General features: G+C 37.5%; 2 protein-coding genes across 2 annotated transcripts; one reads left to right on the top strand and one right to left on the bottom strand.

Annotated features, from left to right (window-relative positions):
* On the top strand, positions 1–3664 carry LOC113691856 (uncharacterized). The gene is made up of 2 exons (XM_027210183.2): positions 1–2758; positions 2901–3664. Exons 1-2 carry the CDS (start codon positions 136–138, stop codon positions 3326–3328), a joined length of 3051 nt encoding a protein of 1016 aa, XP_027065984.1. The 5' UTR covers positions 1–135; the 3' UTR covers positions 3329–3664.
* A 142-nt stretch (positions 3665–3806) lies between these two features.
* Positions 3807–9691, bottom strand: LOC113691857 (hexokinase-2). The gene is made up of 10 exons (XM_027210184.2): positions 9412–9691; positions 8778–9060; positions 7449–7599; positions 7178–7360; positions 5788–5862; positions 5485–5640; positions 5276–5374; positions 5050–5180; positions 4746–4827; positions 3807–4522 (listed from the first exon to the last, which is right to left on the bottom strand). Exons 2-10 carry the CDS (start codon positions 9047–9049, stop codon positions 4178–4180), a joined length of 1494 nt encoding a protein of 497 aa, XP_027065985.1. The 5' UTR covers positions 9050–9060; positions 9412–9691; the 3' UTR covers positions 3807–4177.
* Between the last annotated feature and the right edge of the window lie 11508 nt (positions 9692–21199).

Consider the following 21199-nt stretch of genomic DNA (forward strand, 5'->3'; position numbering starts at 1 on the left):
TAAGAATTTCCAAGCATTTCCTCTCAGCGTACATCATCCATTCCATTCCTGAGAGTTTACACTCTACAGACAGGCCATGAGCATTCAACTTCTCCATTGTAATTTGTAATCCTCCTCCTTCAATCACCCCTGAAAATGTCCAAAACTACCCAATGGTCTTCCCAGCTCACCTCTCTGATATTCACCATCTTCTTCCTCTCCTTGCCTTTCCTCGGCAACTCACAAACTACCAAAACCAATCCAGAAGAACAGACCATTCTGCTCAAACTCAAACAGCAGTGGCTGAATCCGCCCTCCCTGTCCCACTGGACCTCATCATCAGACCCATGCACCTGGCCAGAGATCAACTGCACAAGTGGATCAGTCACAAAACTCAACGTCTCCAATTTGGCAATCACAGAAACAATCCCATCATTTATCTGTGACCTCAAGAACCTCACAGTTCTCGATCTCAACCACAATTCCATCCCCGGCTCCTTCCCTACAGTTCTCTACAACTGCTCCAAGCTCGAATACCTTGACCTGTCTCAGAATTTGTTCGTTGGCACTATTCCTGATGATATTGACAGGCTATCCCCTAGCACCCTCCAGTACCTTATACTTGAAGTCAACAATTTCACTGGCGATATCCCTCCAGCTATTGGGAAGCTAGCGGGGCTTAAATGCCTTTACGCCAGAAACCTGTTTAATGGTTCTTTCCCTGCAGAGATTGGCAATTTGCTGAATCTTGAAGAGCTGGCCTTGAGTACTAATCGATTTGTCCCACAACCCATACCCTCGAGTTTCACTCGGTTGAAAAAGTTGAGATTTTTATGGATGTTTCAGACTAATTTGATTGGAGAGATCCCACAAGACATTGGGAACATGACGGCTCTGGAATCCTTGGACTTGTCAGAAAATGAGCTCAGTGGAAATATCCCTGGTGGACTGTTTCAGCTGAAAAATCTGAGCGATCTTTTTCTTTACAAGAACAGGCTGGTCGGGTCAATACCATCATCAATTGAGGCCTTGAATTTGGAGATAATTGACCTGTCTCATAACAGCTTAACGGGGAAAATACCGGATGAGTTTGGCAAATTGACAAACTTAACAGGGCTAGCTCTGGATTTCAATGAATTATCAGGCGAAGTACCTACTAGTTTGGGCATGTTGCCATCACTAGTAGACATTAAATTGTTCTACAATAATCTATCAGGTCAGCTGCCACCAGATTTTGGGAGACACTCGAAGCTCAGGACCTTTGAGGTTTCAGCCAACAATTTCACTGGAAATTTGCCACAGGATTTATGCAAGAACGGTGTGCTAATTGGTGTGGTTGCTTTTGGGAACAGTCTTACAGGAGAATTACCACCATCCCTTGGGAACTGTGACAGCATGCAGGTTGTACAGCTTCAAGGTAATCAATTTTCAGGCCAAATTCCGGATGGTTTGTGGACAACAAATTTGACAACTTTGTTGATACAGAATAACTCATTTACTGGCCAGCTACCGGACAAAGTTGCATCAGGTTTGTCAATTCTTGACATCAGTAACAATCAGTTTTCAGGTGAAATTCCAGCTGGAGTGTCATCTTGGAATAATTTAAGGGAGTTTAAGGCAAGCAATAACCTGTTCAGTGGTAAAATTCCTCAAGAGTTGACTTCTCTTCCAGAGTTGGGAACACTTCTGCTTGATGGCAATCGGCTTTCTGGGAGTCTGCCATCAAGCATAATCTCATGGAAGGGGTTAAATGTCTTGAGCTTCAGTAACAACGAGCTTTCTGGCCAAATACCTGCAGCAATTGGCCTTTTACCTGTCCTTAATGCCTTGGACTTGTCAGAAAATGACTTCTCAGGTCAAATTCCAGCTCAAATTGGGCTTCTAAGGTTAAATTCCCTCAACCTCTCTTCCAATCGCCTCTCTGGTAGAATACCTGGTGAATTTGAAAATGCAGCTTTTGACAGAAGTTTCTTGGGTAATGCTGGTCTTTGTTCACGTAATCCATCTTTAGGCCTTAACGCCTGTGCTTCCCATACCCGGGAGTCAAACAAGCTTTCAGCAAAATTTGTCGCAGCTGTTTCAAGTATAGCCGCATTTGGCTTTTTAGTGGCTTTAGTATACACATTCTTTTTGATCAGAGGTTACAAGAAGAAAAAACAGGGATTGGATTCAACTTGGAAATTAACCTCATTTCAGAAGTTGAATTTCACTGCACCATCCCTTCTATCAAGCTTGACAGAAAGCAATATGATTGGAAGTGGAGGTTCAGGAAATGTCTATCGTGTTCCAATTAATAGTTCAGGTGCATATGTTGCTGTTAAGAAGATTTGCAACAGCAAAAGGTTGGATCACAAAGAATTTCTTGCAGAAGTTGAGATTTTGGGCACTATTCGACACTCCAACATTGTGAAGTTAATGTGTTGCATCTCAACGGATAGTTCGAAGTTACTGGTCTACGAGTATATGGAAAATCGTAGTTTGGATCGTTGGCTTCATTGCAAGAGGAACCGGTCTGCTAACACAGGTTCAATCCACCATATTGTCCTGGAGTGGCCTAAGAGGTTGCAGATTGCAATTGATGCTGCTCGAGGGCTCTGCTATATGCACCATGACTGCTCACCATCTATAATTCACCGAGATTTAAAATCAAGCAACATTTTGCTAGATTCTGAATTCAATGCAAAAATTGCAGATTTTGGTCTGGCTAGGATGTTAGTGAAGGATGGAGAGCCCAACACAATGTCAGTTGTAGCCGGCTCATTCGGATACATTGCTCCTGGTACGTGGTATTGTAATTTGTCAAATGTATTTGATTTTTTTTTATATAATTTTTTTGTCGAAAGGGGGATTATTTGATTATGATCACTTTAAATACTACCAAACTCAACTTAGTTGTTCTGTTTCTTGATTTTGTATTGCAGAGTATGCTCAGACAAGAAGAGTGAATGAGAAGGTTGATGTGTATAGCTTTGGGGTCATCCTTCTGGAACTGGTTACTGGAAGAGAAGGCAATTACGGTGATGAGACTTCATCGCTTGCAGAATGGGCGTGGCGTCACTTTCAAGAAGGGAAACCAATAATTGATGCCTTCGACGAGGACATAATGGAGCCTTGTTACTTAGATGAGATAGCCAACGTGTTCAAACTCGGTATTTTCTGTACCGGATTGGTGCCCTCGAACCGCCCTACAATGAGGGACGTTTTACAAATTTTGCTCCGCTCTGTTCATTCAGTGCCAATGGGAGAAAAGAATGGCAGGAGTGAGTGTGATTTTGCCCCCCTTCTTAACAACTCAAAGCGTGAGAAGTCGTTGATCGACGAAGATGGCGGCTTCGACTCAATGGTCTGATAAAGCTTGAAAATGTAACCATCAGGTGGTTGATCCACAAAGTTGGGAAATCGATGAAGGTTCTGAACCAAGCAACAGAAGCAGGCTAAGGAGATTGGAGCGGGTTCATGGGGGCACGGCTGCATGAGTTAGCTTATACTAGTTGTCTAGAATTAGGAGATACATGGTGTTTTCAAACTGTAATTGGTGTACAAGTAGGGAAAGTAAAGCTTATTATAGCAAGCATTTCCACAGCTCGTATGAAAACGGCTGGCAGTCACTGCAGCTGCTACGAAGCAGCATTCGTTTTTGGTGTCTACAAGTTTCGGATCAATATATGTATAGTCTTTAAATGGATATAGTCTAGCAACACGACTAGGAAAAATGGGTTGACAGATTATGTAGTAATTTATGTATAGATTGCTTAAAACAACCTCAGAAAAACTTGATGAAGCCTAGTACTAAAACTGCTACTCACTTCATGTGGATCTCCATCAAGTCCGTTTAATATGTTGCGCAGGACTTTATTTGATCCAAAGAGTATCATCTACATGTGCACTATACCTAATCTTGAATGCCCAAATGATCTTACAACAAAGCCTTAACTTTAAGACACTACTCTTAAGCCAAAGAGGGAGGGGGGGAATTACTAACAAAAATACGAAGACATTGTCTCAGTTACGGGCCAGAAATCTAGAGGCACACGGGTCCATGGCTCAGTTTGGAGCTCTGCTAGACCATATATTAAACCGGTCCTCGCGACATCTCCTTGATTCGGCTGCTGCAATTGCCCCCAGGGAAAGGATGACAGAAATATAGAGCTCCAACGCAGTAGATCAATTTTTGGCAGCACTACAGCTCATACCAGGATCAGGATTCCTCTACTTCGAGATATTGCGAATGAGAGGCAGCCAGGAGCGCAGCACCAATGCCAGAACCATCATTTGAATGGATAATTGAAACATTTTCGTAAGCATCTCCAAGCAATTCCTGGAGAGTGCTGTCCATACAATTTCTGAACTTTGTGTAGTGCTCGAAAAGTCCGCCATCCAAAGCTACAACTGACTTCTGCTTCTCTCCATCCGTTATAGTATCTCTACCCAATTTTTTGAGAATTCCCAGGATCGCAGCAGCAGAGAGGCGTGCTCCACGGGAGACAACAATATCGCATATCTCCACTATTACTTTCCGTACTTTAAGCGAAGAATTAGGAATCTACCACCAGGAAAGGAGAACAAGTAAAATAAGAAGTCAGTAGTCATTCTGCCAAGTACTACAACACCTTTCAAATGTGCATGATAATGCATGCTAACCCAGTAGACCAGAAATTTTAAAAAAAAAAAAAAAAAAAAAAGGAAGAGGAATTCACTAGTTGTCAAAGAAATTAAACAAACATTTTAGCAACTTCGTGTTTCTTTTCTGTTGCCTGGTGCCATACCTCTAAAATATCTTTTAGCTTTGCACCAACCACTTTGAGATCACAAGATGTGTCGTGATGTATTGCAGACATCTCAGGGGTCCTGGATATAAAGCAGTCAGTAACTGTGTGTTTCAAGTTTAATGCATTAGAATTAGTTGAACAAAATAGTAAAAGCATATGAATGCAGAAAATCTATAGATTATGTCTCACGACCGCAATGTACAATTACATACTGCCAAAATTGAAAGTTAACATTGTACGCTTTAAAAAATGTTCACAAACTACCAAAACCTAAGGTTGACATCTTGATCTGATGGCACACCTCAATATGAAAGGAATATTTAGCTTTGGAGGAACACCATCACCAAAAAAGGCAGCTTCTTCAGCCATCCTGCATAGTACTCTACGCACAATTTCCCCTAAATACATCCCAGATATAATCTTCTCAAAAATCTGTACCAGTTAGCTGGTATTAGAAACTTGAAATACACAAAATAATCCATAATAAACTTATTAAAAACAAAGCAGCTGTAAAGTGCTCTGTTGACCTGTTCCCCAGGGTTTAAACTCTCAGCATCAAGCCCTTGATCATACTCAGTTAGTGGAAGATGTGATGACCGAAAGTTACCCCATTCCATGTTGATAACCTACACAGTTCAATGCCATAAAGAAATTAATTTGGCAGAGAAAATATGAGAAGATAAAACAAGGCTTGATTGTGGTATTAAACTGCTTGAGTAATTTGGAGAATGCCAACCATCTCTCCTGATTTAGGCAGCAGACCATGCCACTTCGGAATTGCATGCGCCCTCTCGACATATGCTGCATTAGTCCCTGTACCCAGGATAACAGCAGCCATAACATCTGGGTGGTTGTATCGACCTCCAGCTAAGGTTCCAACTGCATCATTGACCTACAGTAGCCAAGCAATATGAGAAATCTGCATGCTAAAAGAGATTTGACCTTCAAAATTAAGCAGCCACCCCAGAGGGACAGCAGAAAAAGGACTATAATGCACAAATGAAAAAAAAAAACTAAAAATGGACTATATGTAACTCACCAAAGCTGCCACACGCATATCAAGACCAATCCTTTCCATTGCTTTTGATAACTCTCCCACAACGTCTTGTCCAACCTATTTCGATAGGAGTGCAAGAATAGAGAAATGTAGAAAAAAATCTTGCATATGCAATATTGTGCAGTTTTAAATCAGAAAATCATATAAATGCATCTAATCATTAACTGACAAAATGCAGATTATTTATGAGACACATAAACAGAAACTTCAATTGTTCAATGGCCATTGATGCGTGTCAGAACTAGAGATATATTTTCCACTTGTTGTGAGTCACTTCACATAAGACAGGGTAAATATCTTCTCTTTTATGCAACTGTCAGCTGATATGCATTTAGTCCAATCTACGCTTCATGACACGAATCCACTTTGAAGTTACAAAACTTAGTCTGACTTCAAAAATGTAGCACCAATTAACCCCACTAAGAAACCTAGGTTGCAAAAGCAAAAAAGTTAAGACACAAGAACAAGTGAAGAAACTTAATGGGGGGTAAGCTCTAAAATTCTCCTTCTGCACCCTCCACCTGCCCCTCTTCCGACCCTCTGAAATACAGAGACAGCTAGGTATATGTGCCAATATTAAGAAAAGCAAGTGTGCAGATGACGTTTTGGATTTTCTTGAAATAGAGACTTGATGCTAATATCTAACTGTGATTCATGGAGTCTGTCAAATAGAACTTAATTATGAACAAGTTTGTTAAAAAAAATTGGACAGGCTTGCACCACGAAAGAAAGAGGAAAAGAGGAGACAAGAGCGAGAAATCAAAATGTTCGAATGTTGAGAGAAGGCAGAGATGCCACTGAAAGAATGAGAGAGGGCAAGTAAGAACTAAGAAGCAACTCTTCCTGTTATGCCCTTTCTCCAACAATTAATAAAGTGCAATGCGTTTAAGCCAAATAGTCTTTTTTGTTGGTCAATTTGGCCACTGAGCCTACCACCAGATCAATTACAAAGAATCTACCTCTTAGCAAATGTAAACTTCTAATATGTATCCTACCATTTATGTGGTGGCATGGCCCAATTGGTGAGTTGGATCCTTTCTCCTTTTGATCTAAATTAACACATCAATGTCAGACCTTTCTTTCTTCTCCTCCTCCTTTTTTTTTCCCTTTTTGGCAAGCAAACACCAAGGCGCATGTGTATACACTCTTGCTTGCTTTTCTAACAACACTGGAATTGATGTCAACAGAAAGCAAAGAGATTGTTTGTTATTTACAAGGTGTAAGACCTGAAAACATTCTCAGAACAATGGTCCTGCCTCCACAATCCTCAAACCTTTCATTCAATTAAACACCAAATAAAAGCAGATACTGCAAGTAATGATTGATCAAGTTTTCAATGATACCAAGAAATAAATAAATGCCAGGTACTGACTGTATCTTCTATTGAGAAGCCCTTTGTCCATTTGATAAGAGTCCCAGATGCTACAGATAATTGCTGAACTGGGAATGAAAAGGTGAAACCCAGCTCCCTTTGCCTACCAGGCGGAAGACAAAGATCTTCACCCTCTGTAGCCACAAATCTTGCCAGTGCACCAGCAATATAATCAAATAATGCCTGAAAGCAGCAGAAGTTAGAGGTTTGAACTTCAGTAAGCAAGCACCTAATCAGCATCTCTTGTTATTGCTTTTATGTTGACACTTACTTCTGTTGAGCCGGCCATCAAGTGTGGAGGAATTGAAACCTCTTGAAATTCTCTTTTGACCACATGCTTTTCATGTCCACCTAATTGCACACGTAGTACCCGGAAGTTTGTACCGCCAAGGTCCAATGCATAAAATAACCCTTTCTCATCCCTTCACAAGGAAAAAAGGGAAGTCATTAGAACATTTAATCCCAAGTATATATATCTCATTAATGAATATGTGATATACTTTTTTCTTGAAACAAAACAATAGGTCCACAGAAGAAAGGTTATGCACAAGTTTGCAGGAAATAATTTGTGTTAGGGAACATATTGCATACATTGCAACTTGGTTAAAGCATCCAAGAATACTTAAGATGAATGCCACTATATATCTTCATGCTTCTAGGAAAACTAACAAAAGACTACAATGCTATGCTAGATATGTGCTCTAAAAGGAATTACCAGAGGAATTTTAGGAACAATTCCTAAACTATGGTCCTGTCACAACTGCAAGAGAGAAAGCATCACTATCCATATTCATTGGTTTTGAACTTACACTTAGTTCCCAGAATATAACCTCAAAAGTAGACATATTGTTGTCTGGTAATACTTTTGATGATTTTCAATAGCCACAGTCCATCTCTGATACTAATGCCTTGTGATTATGTTCAACATTTTTAATTCCTTATGTGCGGTTCAAAATAAGAGACCAATCTTGAAACAATTAGAAGGGAACCCTAAGAATCCCGTCTCCATAGGTAAAGTATCATGTGAATGTCAGTTTATAATCAAAATTTAGAACTTATGCTTCACGAGCCTCAACTATTTTAGAATAATCATAACTCGACGGTTAAAAGTTGTCTATATTTTCATCAGAGGAAGTGTTTGTCTTATAGATACTACTTCCGACTTCGCAGATTAGCTAGCATCAAGACTCATGATTTATCACTAAAAAATCAATAAATTGGAAGAATTTTTCTCCCTGGAGAAATTGACATCTATAATTTCACACCTCACAGATGCAAATCACCAAACGCTACAAATACAATCCAAAAAAGAAAACAAAAGAAAAACAGTTACACCCAGGAAAAAAGACAAATTGCATTTTGATTTCAGCAGGAAGACTTATCACCTGATTCACCTATATTACACGCTATCTGATAAATTAACCCATAAACAACTTATAAAGCTAAAAGTGATCTAACTACTATAATCAAATAGTTGAAAATTTTACTTCCAAACGCTGCCAAGTTCACAACTTTTACTTACAAATTTCTTTTTTATCTCGACAGTAACAGAAAATATGAACTCCGAAATACCGAAAAAATAAGTCAGAGATCATCATACCCGGTGGGGAGGTTGTCAACGTAGCTGATAAGCATCTTAAGTTTACTGCCACCTTCAGAAGCAAGTCCGGCGTGCATCTCTACTGTCATGGCGTCGGCGACTTGCCGGAGCTTGGCAGTGGGTGTCCCACACTGCTCCTCGAACTCCTTAAGTATGGCCATAACCTTAGCCCACTTCCCCAAACTCTTCATGCGATTCCTAACTACCAGCGCTGCCACCGCGCAAGCGGCCGCCGCACATACCACCGCCACCGTCACCGCCACCTTCCCCATCTCCCAATATCCTATGCAACCAAAAGTTTTACTACCAAAAGAAAGAAATAAATAAAGAAACCAAATACTCCACAAATTACTCTTAACAAAGTTGGTAGCTTTAATGAGAGCTGAATATATGGCCCTGTGCCCGTGACGAATGAAGGGAACTCGTGGAAGAAACCTTGAGGAATTTTTATTTTTTTTTCCCCTCTTTTTGGGGACGAAGATTTTATCAAGGTACTGTATACATATATATAATTCTAATGAGGTTAAAAAAATGCAAATGTAATTCTAAGGAAAGAAAACAACAAAATGTTGCCGTGAAGTGGAATAAGATTATAGGACAGACGATCAGAGAACTTTGTTACTGTTATTCCTACCGTTAATGCTTATATGATTCTTGATTTCTTTTATTCTTCTGGTGTATCCCAATTTTGTCGTCGTGGATTGGCTGAGGAAAAAGGCTTGGAAAGCTACTTTTTTGATAGATGAGTTTTTCTCCCCCCGTTTTCACTTTAAAAATCCCAGATGGGAAGGAAATTTGCTTTCCGCATGTTTCTGTTATTTGTGTGTGCGCTTTCGAACTTGTTGAGGTTTCGGACGTTGAAGGATAGGATATGGAATGGATGGAATAATCGCATGTGGATGTTGAATCTATTGCAACAACATCGTAAATGGTATCCAAAAAGTGGGTTAATAGTTAATAGATTAACATCCACTGCTGATTACCAACTCCAATTTGAAGCCGTGGCATTAATTATCCTTATCCAAGTCAAGATCCAAAAATTAAATGATGTAGGAGCCAAAGTTTAAGCCGCTGGTTTTGAAAGTCCAGTAATTTAAAGAAGTGTTGAAGCATTAATTGCACATGGCAATGCTTAATTCTGCACGCAAACATGTGGAAATTTTCCTCTTTTTTTTTTTTTTTTTTTTTTGTGGAAACATATAAAACATTTGGAAAACTTGAGGAGTTAAAAGTCAACGGACATCTTTTTTTTAGTTTGATATCGAAGACCAATTAAGGTCGTACAAAAGGAAAACAAAAATTTTGGTCAAAAGACAAAAAGAGCAAACTGAATAGGATGACAGGATGATGATTCGCATGATGTGAAATTCAAAGGGTGTTAGCCCGTTCGGGAACATTTTAATTTTACTACATGCCTAAACTCTTCATTCCCAGCCATCAGAGTCAAAAGCTGTGTACATATCCGTGGCTTTCGTGTTAGTTTGATGCACATTATATGTCAGTCTCCAAGGATCAAGAAAAGCACGGGGAGTAAATTACTAATTTGCTCATCGCCGGTTTATTTGCCAACAAAGTAAATAAAATTTGTTCTCGAAATTTAATTTAACTAGTAATAACATATTAGCTAAGTGATCTTCAATTCTCTAGTTTAACTTTCAGAGCCCCCCATTCTTTCTTCTTTCCCTTTTTATAAGGCTTGGAAACTTCCATAAAAATAAAAATTTAAAAAAATTTGCATGAGATTGGGACGAAAAATCGTTGTGCAACAAGTGATTATTCACAAAATATTTAATTATTTGATAGATTATAGATAATAAATGAAGGTGCATAGAAAATATAAGAGGTTTACTTATAGATGATTTATATTGGGCTTCTTGTACAAAATTAGACGCAACATTAATTGCACCAAGTAATTTTTCCATTTTCAAATGCAATTATGTTTACTAGCACAACATTCTCGCTATTAATCGATTCAACTTAATTGTCAACGAAGGCATGTTAAAATTCATTTCAATATTCCATTATCGAGTTGGAGTATACATAGATTATTGAATTAAACAACCTAATTGTAAAATCCCTCCAACCCCCCCCCCCCAATGCCACGCCCAACTCGAGCATATGTTTAATGATTTCAGCCTATATTTTCATAACCGGACTGAGTATCGACTCGGCCAAACTCAGGGGGTCAAGGGTTAATGGGTTCAACTAGATTCGATAGGGGTTGAACCGGATGACGTCATAAATAAAAATTATTAAAAAATTAAAATATTATATGTAAAATACCTAATAACATGTAAATATTAATAAATATATATTCATATATATTTGATGTTTTAAATATATTTAATAATAAAATACAAAGAAATTAGAACAATCAAGTAACAATTTATATTATTTAATGAGCATTAACAAGTTTAGAATTAAAATTATGGACTTAATTGAAAATTAATACCAAACTTTAAGAAAATATTGATAAAGTATGAAATATTTGAGATATATTAATAATTTTTAACAATCTAGGGGTCAAAACGTAATATTGAAAAAGTTCGAGCTTTTTTTTTTTTAAATGTTGTTTGAACAGAAAAAAAATCCGATTTTTTCCGGTCAAACCCATTTTTGACCAAATTTGACTGGATTTTTACTTACCCAGTTTTTAAGCATAACTCGGACCGGACACTTGGCCGGTTCTCGATTCGATCAATCGAACTGGCCGGTCCGATCCGAGTTTTAAAACACAGATTTCAGCAGCATCAGTTTTAAACTTAAATTAGTTGGATAGTGGATTTGAGGAAATAGTCATGCATGGATATTTATAGAGTAGCTCGTGGAATTGGTTAGATTTGATGATTAGTGATTCAGAGTGTAATCCTTCTTATTTTATAACTCTAGTAAATTTAATAATTTTTCAGATTACATATAATTGTATCACGCTCTTTGTATTTTCCTACCATTAATTTAGCTTTCTTCATAGTTTTTAAACTCAGTCCAGTCCAACGGTTGAATTGGTCAAACCACTGATACTGTCATGGTATCGAGCCGGTTCAACAATTGGACTAGAGTGGCAGATAATTCGCTTTGAATCGTTTGAGTCAAACGGTTGAATCGGTGACCCGGTAAACTCAGTGGGTTTTGAAATATTTTTAAAATTACCTTTTTACTCAATTTTTTAATTTGACCAGTCACACCAACATGGGCATTGTCATCTTTTTGAAAAATATATGAGAAAATTTGAAAAGAAATATGGAAATTAGGGTTTATTTCTCTTTTGGACACTTAGATTTATTATTTATGTTTATATATAATATCAATATGAATTCATGAAATAAGGAACACGTATGGATATGGCTTGTGTGTATGAACTATGAAACATGAATAGGTTATAACTTATTAATATTTAAAAATTTTTGTACTTATATTATAATTTATATGTTTATTTAATTATATTATATATTTTTTTTATTATGCAGTGTGATCCAATGAATCAACCTACGATCCATCAATTAAACCACTAATCCATCAATTCGATCCTCCTGTTGGGTTGATACCCGAGTTGATTTTAATAACTATGATTTTCTTTATCAAGCAAATCGTGTAGCATGATTTCCATCCAGTTTATTAATACTGTTGGCTTTTGTTTTATAAAATAAAATAAAAAATTATTTGGAGCAAATGTATGCAGGCCTTCAATGACGTGACGTGCGAATCGGCTGAAAGCCTGAAACGGTCCTGGGGGCCGAATTTGCTGAATGGGAATTACGGGAATTACGACCAAAGCGACAACTTCTTGTTTTTTTTTTGACCAAAGCAACAACTTGCATCCAGCAAAAGCTGACCATATTCGGGAGAAAAGAAAACAGCTGGCTGGGGAGGGAATGGCGCACAACCTTGAAAGCTTGCATGCGAATTTTGACTTTCCAATGATAAGTGAAATTAAAACCTGACAGCCATAACGAATTCTACACGTTAGATATATGCTACGACTAGTCTACTACTTTATATATAGTGAGGTTAGGGTTGCAAACGAGCCGAACCGAGTCAAGTTTTAAGTTAATTGAACCGAGTCTCGATTAAATTTTACCAAATTCGAGCTTGAGTTCGACGAGCTGGCAATTTTCGAGTTCGAGCTCGACTCGAATCAAGTCGAGCCGAACTCGAAAAAAATAAAAAAAATATTTTATTTTTAAAAAAATAAATAAAATAATATTTTTTTCTGAATTAATAATAAAATATTAAGGATATATACGTAATTTCATTATGAAAATAAAAAATAAAAAATATATATAATATACATAATTTTATTATTAAATAAAAATAAAAATAAAAAAATATATATACTTAAGCTCGCGAGCCGGCTCGAGCTCGATTCGAACCGCTCGCGAGCGGTTCGATTCGTTTGCAGCCTCAAGTGCGGTGGCGTGAACGGTACCTCAACCAGTTATGAATATCCATGTTATGACAAGTCATATATCGCATTCTTGTTCTTTTTTTTTTTTTTTTTTAATAAAAACAGCGGAAGCGTAAAAAGGTCTTGGTATTTAACAAAGTTGGTGTAAACTATGAAGTGGTAAGCTTTAAGCATACCGTTAAGACTTGGCGGCTACCTAGCCAGTAGCCATACCGTCAGCCTTGCCTTAAAAAAAACGTTTGTTTTTCCTAAAATATGTAAAGCCCTAATCGTCAGAAGATAAATTTGCAAACACTGCAATTAACTCTTGGCTAAAAATTATAACCGAAGCAGGAAATTTTAAAGAAATAATTTGGAAGAGGAGGCCTCAACTATTACAACTATGATCGCAGTGGACAATTTTATTGAATGAATTATACTAATAATTTTGCTTTGGATGGTTCTACCGATTTTCAAGCATTGTAGAAATTTAACAAAAAAAAGAGATATAAATACTAATTGTAATGAGGCTTGCAAAAAGAAGAAAAAATTGTATTGAGATTAAGGTCCATACAATGGTGAGTTTTTTTTTGGATATTTATAAGGGAAAATAACTTGTTTCATCTTTCACATTTCGTAAAAAAATTTTTTTTGACCCTTACATTTAAAACGAAACAAATTGGTCCTTCACTTTTAAAAATCCAAGCATTTCATCCTAAAAATCAACTCTCAGTTATGAATCAAACCATCTAATAACCCCGTTACAAATTTTAGGGGTAAAATTGGTAAATCATTTGTGAAAATATATTTCTAACAAATAAATTAAACAATTAAAAAATCTTAATTATAACCCATTTGCTTCTTCAAAAGAGAATAGAAGAAGGCAAACCCAAATCAATTTGCCTAATTCAAAACTATATATGCAGAAATAATCCGAACAAATAAACTTCTGGAGATTTGGAAGATTGTATCCTCTTGCAAACCATTAAAAATGTCTCTTACTCAGATTCAGATCATTCAAACGCTGCCAATGGCAATCACACTCACACACAGGACAAGTAGAGTGACAGTCAACGTTGAGATGGGATGAACTCTGGTCAATGGCGCTGAAGAGGGAGCTGTTTCCTGCATTGGCATGAGACCGAAAACAGTAGGATAAGAAGGAGAAGGTGCAGTTGAAGCATCATCTGGTGGAAATACATAAGATCCATTTCAAGAAATACATGAGCTACTGCCTGGTGTTGAACACCGCATGTGTGTGAAACATATGTATAATAACTTCAAGAAAGAGCATACTAGACTTGCATTAAAAGATAGAATATGGTCTGCTGCAAGAGCTTGCTATGAAAGCAGATTTGCTAGTGAAATGGAACCACTGAAGGCGTTCGATGTAAAAGCAAATGGGTTTTAATTAAGATTTTTTAATTGTTTAATTTAGTTGTTAGAAATATATTTTTACGAATGATCTATCAATTCTACTCCTAAAATTTGTAACCGAGTTGTTAGATGGTTTGATTCACAACTAAGAGTTGCTTTCTAGAATGTAAAAGCTTGGGTTTTTAAATATGAAGGATCAATTTGTTTCATTTTAAATGTGAGGGACGAAAAGAATTTTTTTACGAAATATGAGAGATGAAACAGGTCATTTTCCTTATTTATAATATATCTTACTATAACTTTTTTTTAGAAGTTATAAAAAAAACTTTTGTATGATTTAAGTGTTTAAATGGTGTGTAAAAAACTTTCTCCTTTTTTTTCTTTCCTTTCTCTCTCCTTTTTCCTCCTTACTATCGCCACCACATTCCCCTTATAGCCGGCACTATCACCGTTGCCACCTCCCTTCCTATCGTATTTTTTTTCCTTCCTCTTGAGGATCCCTTCTTCTTCATCTTCCTCCTCTCCTCCCCCTTTCCCCAGCCACCCTATTTCCTCCTTCCCCTTTCGCTCCTCTCCCCTATTGGTTGTGCGACTAGAGCCATGACCAAAGAGGGAGGAGAAGGGAAAATCGGAAAAGAGGAAGGGAGAGAAGAAAAGAAAATAAATAAAAAAAAGGAGGGTGCTTCAACACCGGTGGAGAAAGAAGGGGCAACAGTGGGGAAAGGAGTGAAAATGGTTGAAGGAGATGATGATAGGAGAGAGAAATGAACGTGTATGTTTTGATATTTTAGGTGTACATATTGAAAATTTCAAGAAATGTTTTCAAAGAGTTACTGTAAACAAAGTTAAAAAATATACTTCTCTATTAAAAATGTGAAAAAATAGAACAATAAACAAGACATCCAAACAGTCCTTGTGTCAGTTGATGGTAAGGGACTAGTGAGTATACAGATCCAACTAGACCAAGGGAGTTAAAAAATATACTTCTCTATTAAAAACGTACAGACCCAACTAGACCAAGGAAATACTCTGACACAACCCTTAGATTTTTTTCACTACAGGTGAGGTTTGAATCCTCACCTACAACCCAACGAAGGACTTAAACCCCTTTCCGGTGGCCACTGAGCCATTGGCCCGGTGGTTGTGTCAGGTGATGGTTTATAATGCTTAATGGTTGAAATAGTTATCGCCAGCGAGTGTGAGGTTCATGGTCCTCTGTCCTCTGACTTTAGCATGGACGCGAGATTCGGTTGCAGTTGCAGGGTGGGAACTTCAACATTTAGGTTTGCGATGAGAGAAGAACGAAGGTCCCGACAAACATGATTACCGAATGCCGCAGATGTTCTCTCATCTGACGTATCTTTCCCTCCCGACTGGTTAATGGACCCGCCTTCGTTATTTATTCTACAGTAAGCATCGCGATTGTCCCATTTATGCCTTAAAAGTTGAATCCTTACCATTTCCCCACACACACACACACACACACACACAAAAGAAGTTGAATCCTTACATCTCCTCAATATTCCTAAATTTTGCACGTGGTATACGGGTGTGCTACAAGATTTTCAAGTGCGTGCAACGATTAGGCTAAGAAAAGCCTAATCTTGCATTATATGCAGAAAGATTCTTGATTAAAGAATTTACACACCAAACGAAAAAAGGAATGTATCGCTTCGATATTCAGTTACATGGTTCGTAGAATTAAGGATAATTATTGCAGAGTAGCACGCTAATGTGTTATTAGCATGATTCCGCACACTCAAATTTAAATTCCGCCAACAGGAATGAAATAGAGTACATTCCATCAACAGTTTGTTAACTAGCAAGAGTCAAGAGAGCATACCCAGAGATATTTTAACGACAGATTAGCCCATGAGATTTATCAGGAAAGGGATGCAGAAAAGAAACACTCCTATAAGAGAATAAAGAGGCACACCTCATTGACAAAAAGACAACCCTCATCCCATCCTTTTCACCCTACTATGTAGGAACATTGCGTGGTGGTGTCCCTCGTTACAACCTCCAATTATATGCTACCATGACATTCTTACATCGCATTTGTCAAACATCACATACGTATTGGGCAGAATTCACGGCCTCACATACGCCTTTTAACACTGGCAACAAACTTCAATATGCAACTCCAATGGGGTCAATCTAGATGGTTTTGCTAATTTCTGTTTTCTTTGTTGATCATAAAATAGATCGTTTTGCTGATTAATATATAATGTTCGACCTAATATCGGAAGTTTTGTTCCATCGAATCAACGTACTCGCCATCCATCTCTTTGATGCCACCTGTCAAAGCATTTGGGATTAGTTCCGGTAAGGGTTTTTCCGAAAAAGTGGGAGGCAACTCTTTAGCACACGATTTTTTTGGTTCCGAGTAAAGCTACATCATGGTGGGGTTGAGCAAGCACATGAGAGGGACTGATCAGTGCAATATATTCCTGCAGATGGATGGTGACTGACTCGGCAATCTTGATGGTCCAAGCTGCAGCCAAAACCATTGCTCCCATCGGCTGCTTAGACAATACATCGACTTTACGCATGGGAGGACGGGTAAGCACCAAGCAAAAATGAGGTCTTGAAAAGCTCAGGACATTGGAACAAACATGACCTAGCCAAACTTATCAGTGGCGTTTACGCATGGTCATGTAGATGATATCGGTCCAGTCATGGATAGGTACCTAAAAAGCGATACCAAATTTCTGCAGGCAGTGATATCAAGCACGGAAATAGCTTCTGCTGAGAACGGCATCACAGTTGGCAAACACTCCCACCCTAGATGAGGGTATCGCAGTTCCTTCACTTGGAATAAATTTACTGACATCCCCAACATTAGAGTTTCCGCCCAAACAATCAAGTGTCTGCAAATTTGCTTCACAAATTTAGGGAGCTTTTAACAATAGTTAAAGAAAGACGAACAACATAGCGTCTGCTATCCACTTAGTTCTGCACGAGTTGGGATTACAGGAACCAGGAAATTGCCAAATGGGGAATCAAAAATCCTGTAGTTGCCTGTGCAATGCTCTTGTTGTGCTTGGGCTACTGCAAAATTCTTAGCCTGTTGAATCTTCAGATTGTTTTTGCTAGTTTGAGCTATAGGGCCCTGCACATTAAGTGGAAATAACTGAATCTGGCTTAACACCCATAAAATAAGCATCAATGTGGATTTTATAAAAAGTCCATACTGTCAATTTATCTATTAATGTCTTCGCAGATTCATTGTCATCTTTTTGTGCAGAAGAAGTCCTGCAAGGGAAGAGCAAAGTTTTTGAATTTCCAAAACATGTTATACAAGAGTACAAGTTAGACAAGTCAGAGTAGCCATATCAAGCATGATCTACAAATAATACATCTAATCCAATCTTGCAGGCATTTAAACATGCTAGATTGTCATAAAAACTATACGAGTACTTCTGCTTCAGTAAAATAATCAAATCAACATACACTGGGGCCATTGATCGTTTCAGATATAGCTTTGTTTGGAGAAAACCTTTCGTGTTTTCCATGAATATTTCTTCTACACATTTCCCAATCACATTTTCATGTCACCTACATCATAGGTTAGGCTCAACAGGATTTTAACATTAAGCATACGTGCCTATGTAACCCCCAAATAGTGTAAACCAGCAAAAGAGCCAATACAAGAGGGCGAATTTCAGCTCCCAAAATCAGATGACCCTATTGAGACACTGTCATTACCTGCTAGAGACCATTTCATGATCCTATCATACTTTGCTTCCTAGAAAATTATGAAGTTTAGAATTACTTTCTGTCCTGATTATCGACCATTTGTTGATCCTGAAAGTTACCCCAAAACCATCACCACCTCCCCGGCCTACATTGAACTGTTAAAATGATCAACTTTTAGGGAAGCAAGTTCAATCTCAGTAATAACTTTTCACAGAGCAATTAGCATAAGCAGTCAAATTACTAGCTTAAAATCACTAATCAGATTCACGAATAACGAATTACACAAACCAGCAAGGCTAATTCCACCAAATTGAACGATTAATGAAGAATAAATTACCGGGGAGAAGGTGCAGCGTCGGCTTTCCTCTTCTTCAATTCAGGCTGAAGTTTCATTTTTCGCAATATTAACTTCTTCGTTTCTGAAAAAGCACAATAGCATCACTTGCACCCTTTGTTCAGCCCTTTGTGCAGGAGAGGTCGATGTTCCTGATTGAGGGCCCATAATAAAAATATGCAGTTGGGTTTTATCCAAATGGATTAGGCCCAACTACTTCTTTTGTAATTGGGTTCTTGGTTTTCCAAAAGGTCTCATCATCCCATTCTTTTTGGACGCATTGCTCGACCCAAAAAAAAAAAAAACTGGATTGTACATTTACATTATGGATCAAACTTTTGTCCTGCAGCCGAAGCACACATTTTCGCAAGCCTCATGAGATTCACGAGCACGAATTCTACGTACTCGAGTCCACGCACATTTCATACTCTTGGTCTGAATGCCTCGTTTGAGAGAGACGGTAATAAAATAGAATTAATGTGTTATACATTAACAGTGTGTATATTTTTTATTATTGGGTGCATGATACATAATTCGAATTTAAATTTAAAATCCAAATATTGCACATGTGTCGTGCATTCAACTGTAATAATGTATACACTGTTAGTGTATATAAGATTTACTCAATAAAATAAGTCATCTTAGGATTTCAGAATTCCTTCCAAAAAAAAAAAAGGAAGGGTTGAGAATAGCAGCAGCAACTAGTAGTGATATTCCTGGCGTGGCGTCCCCCACCTCTTCATTTCCACATCTAGTACTAGACTCAACAACACTAAGGGAAAAATTGAAAAAGGTTTATTCCAAACAAGTGTGAAAAGAAAGGATAATTTATATTGACTACTTACACAAAGTAGGCCATTACGAATTCGATCGCACTGAGATTTGCATTTTATTTAGGCTGGAAAAAAAAAGGGAACATTGAAGATCAAAAGATGAACCACAAACCTAAGTTGGAAAAGTCCAAACAAAAATGGCATGTCGTTCTTCTATAAAGCATTGCTCCTAAAAACATTTTAACTCGAGCATAATCGATTTTTAAAATGTTATCCATAAAGAAGTTAGCACAACTTTCACTAACTCAAGGTTAAAAAAAGATGGGAAAAAACTAAAACAAAAATAAAAAGAAGCCACTTTGTTTGACAACTAACCAGCGCGTACATGTTCGAAATTTTCTTCTTTTGCTTTTGGCCAAGCTAACTTTTTTGTTTTATAAAATTCTTTGCTCTCAACCCGTGCTGAAGAAAATTCTGGCCAAAGATGTGAAACAGTAGCAGTATGTGATTATTGGGGATGTTATGTCCTTCCACGTTTCGTCTTTAGAAACGGTAACGAAATTATCAAGTCCTACAAAATTAATCACTACTTGTAGTTACTATTAAACTGATTGTGTAGATATAGAATAAGTCATCTCAATCAATCTTGGTCGAGTATCTAGTTCGACCGGTCAATTCTTCTAGAGAGATTTTGCAATCATTGATTACAACCCAAGATCAACGTTTTAATTGTGTTCTTTACAGTCATGTTTCTTTGTGGGAAACGGGCTATGGGGAGAAATTTTAATCACAACCTGCAATCAATCGCGGAGGTGATTAAGCTCGTTACTATTAGTAACAGACTTTGACCTGGGGCAATGCAAAGACGATAATTGTAGCGTGACAAGGCGGACGTAGTGGTGACTTTTCCTTTTTTTTTTTTTTTTTCGGTGGGATCTCATGTGTTCGATCGAATGATGTTGTACGGGACGTCGTAGCATTCTAAAAGCCAAGAAAATCCACCAACTTTTAGTACAATAAGATCCTTGAATCCAATATCCATATATATATCAATAATTTTCCTCCACATTAGCAGCTCTATTCTATGTAATCTGATCCCCAAATCCTCCCAAATCTAACACTAATCATTCTATAACTCTCTGATTTGATGGCAATAGTCAGAAAAATCATTTTCTAAATCACCATTTTGCTAACTGTCAACATAAGAATAAGTAATAGATTTCCAGCTAGCTTAATAGAGTAGTGGATGTTGTTGACTTGTTTCATTCTCAAGTGACAACTTCTCTATTTCACGATGCTCCTGTATCCACGGCCATCAAACCATTGCTAGCAATCTGCTGAGTGAATGATCAGCTCAGTGCCACCGTAAATTTTTTAGCTACATTTGGCTTAGAAGTGGGAAGGTTGGTAGGTTATCTTACCCTTCTTTTTGGGAGAAATGGAGTCTGCCCTTCATCCATCACTCCGTATACTTATCCATGGAATATTTTTTTTCCTGACATAAAAGAGTAAATATTTCATGAGTTTCTTTTTTATTTTAAAGAGAGAGCGTTTTAGATACTCCCTCCGTCTCACTTTGATAATTCTGTTTTCCTTTTTCGTCTGTCCAAAATTGTAGTTCACTCTTCAATTGAAAAATATAGTTATTTTTTAATTTCTCTAAAATATCCTTATTTAATGTAGGTTGTTATTAATATAAACTACCTTATTTCCATTTGATACATTTAGATTTTCCAAAATATATTTGAAAAGCCAGTTTTGTTATTCTTTCAAGCCAAAATGTGAAATAATGTAAAATGAGGATTGATTCTTTTTTGATCATCAATTCAAGTTTCCATGAATAATTAATATAAAA

The sequence above is a fragment of the Coffea arabica genome, chromosome 6c (genome assembly GCF_036785885.1).
Source record: "Coffea arabica cultivar ET-39 chromosome 6c, Coffea Arabica ET-39 HiFi, whole genome shotgun sequence".
Lineage (NCBI taxonomy): Eukaryota > Viridiplantae > Streptophyta > Magnoliopsida > Gentianales > Rubiaceae > Coffea > Coffea arabica.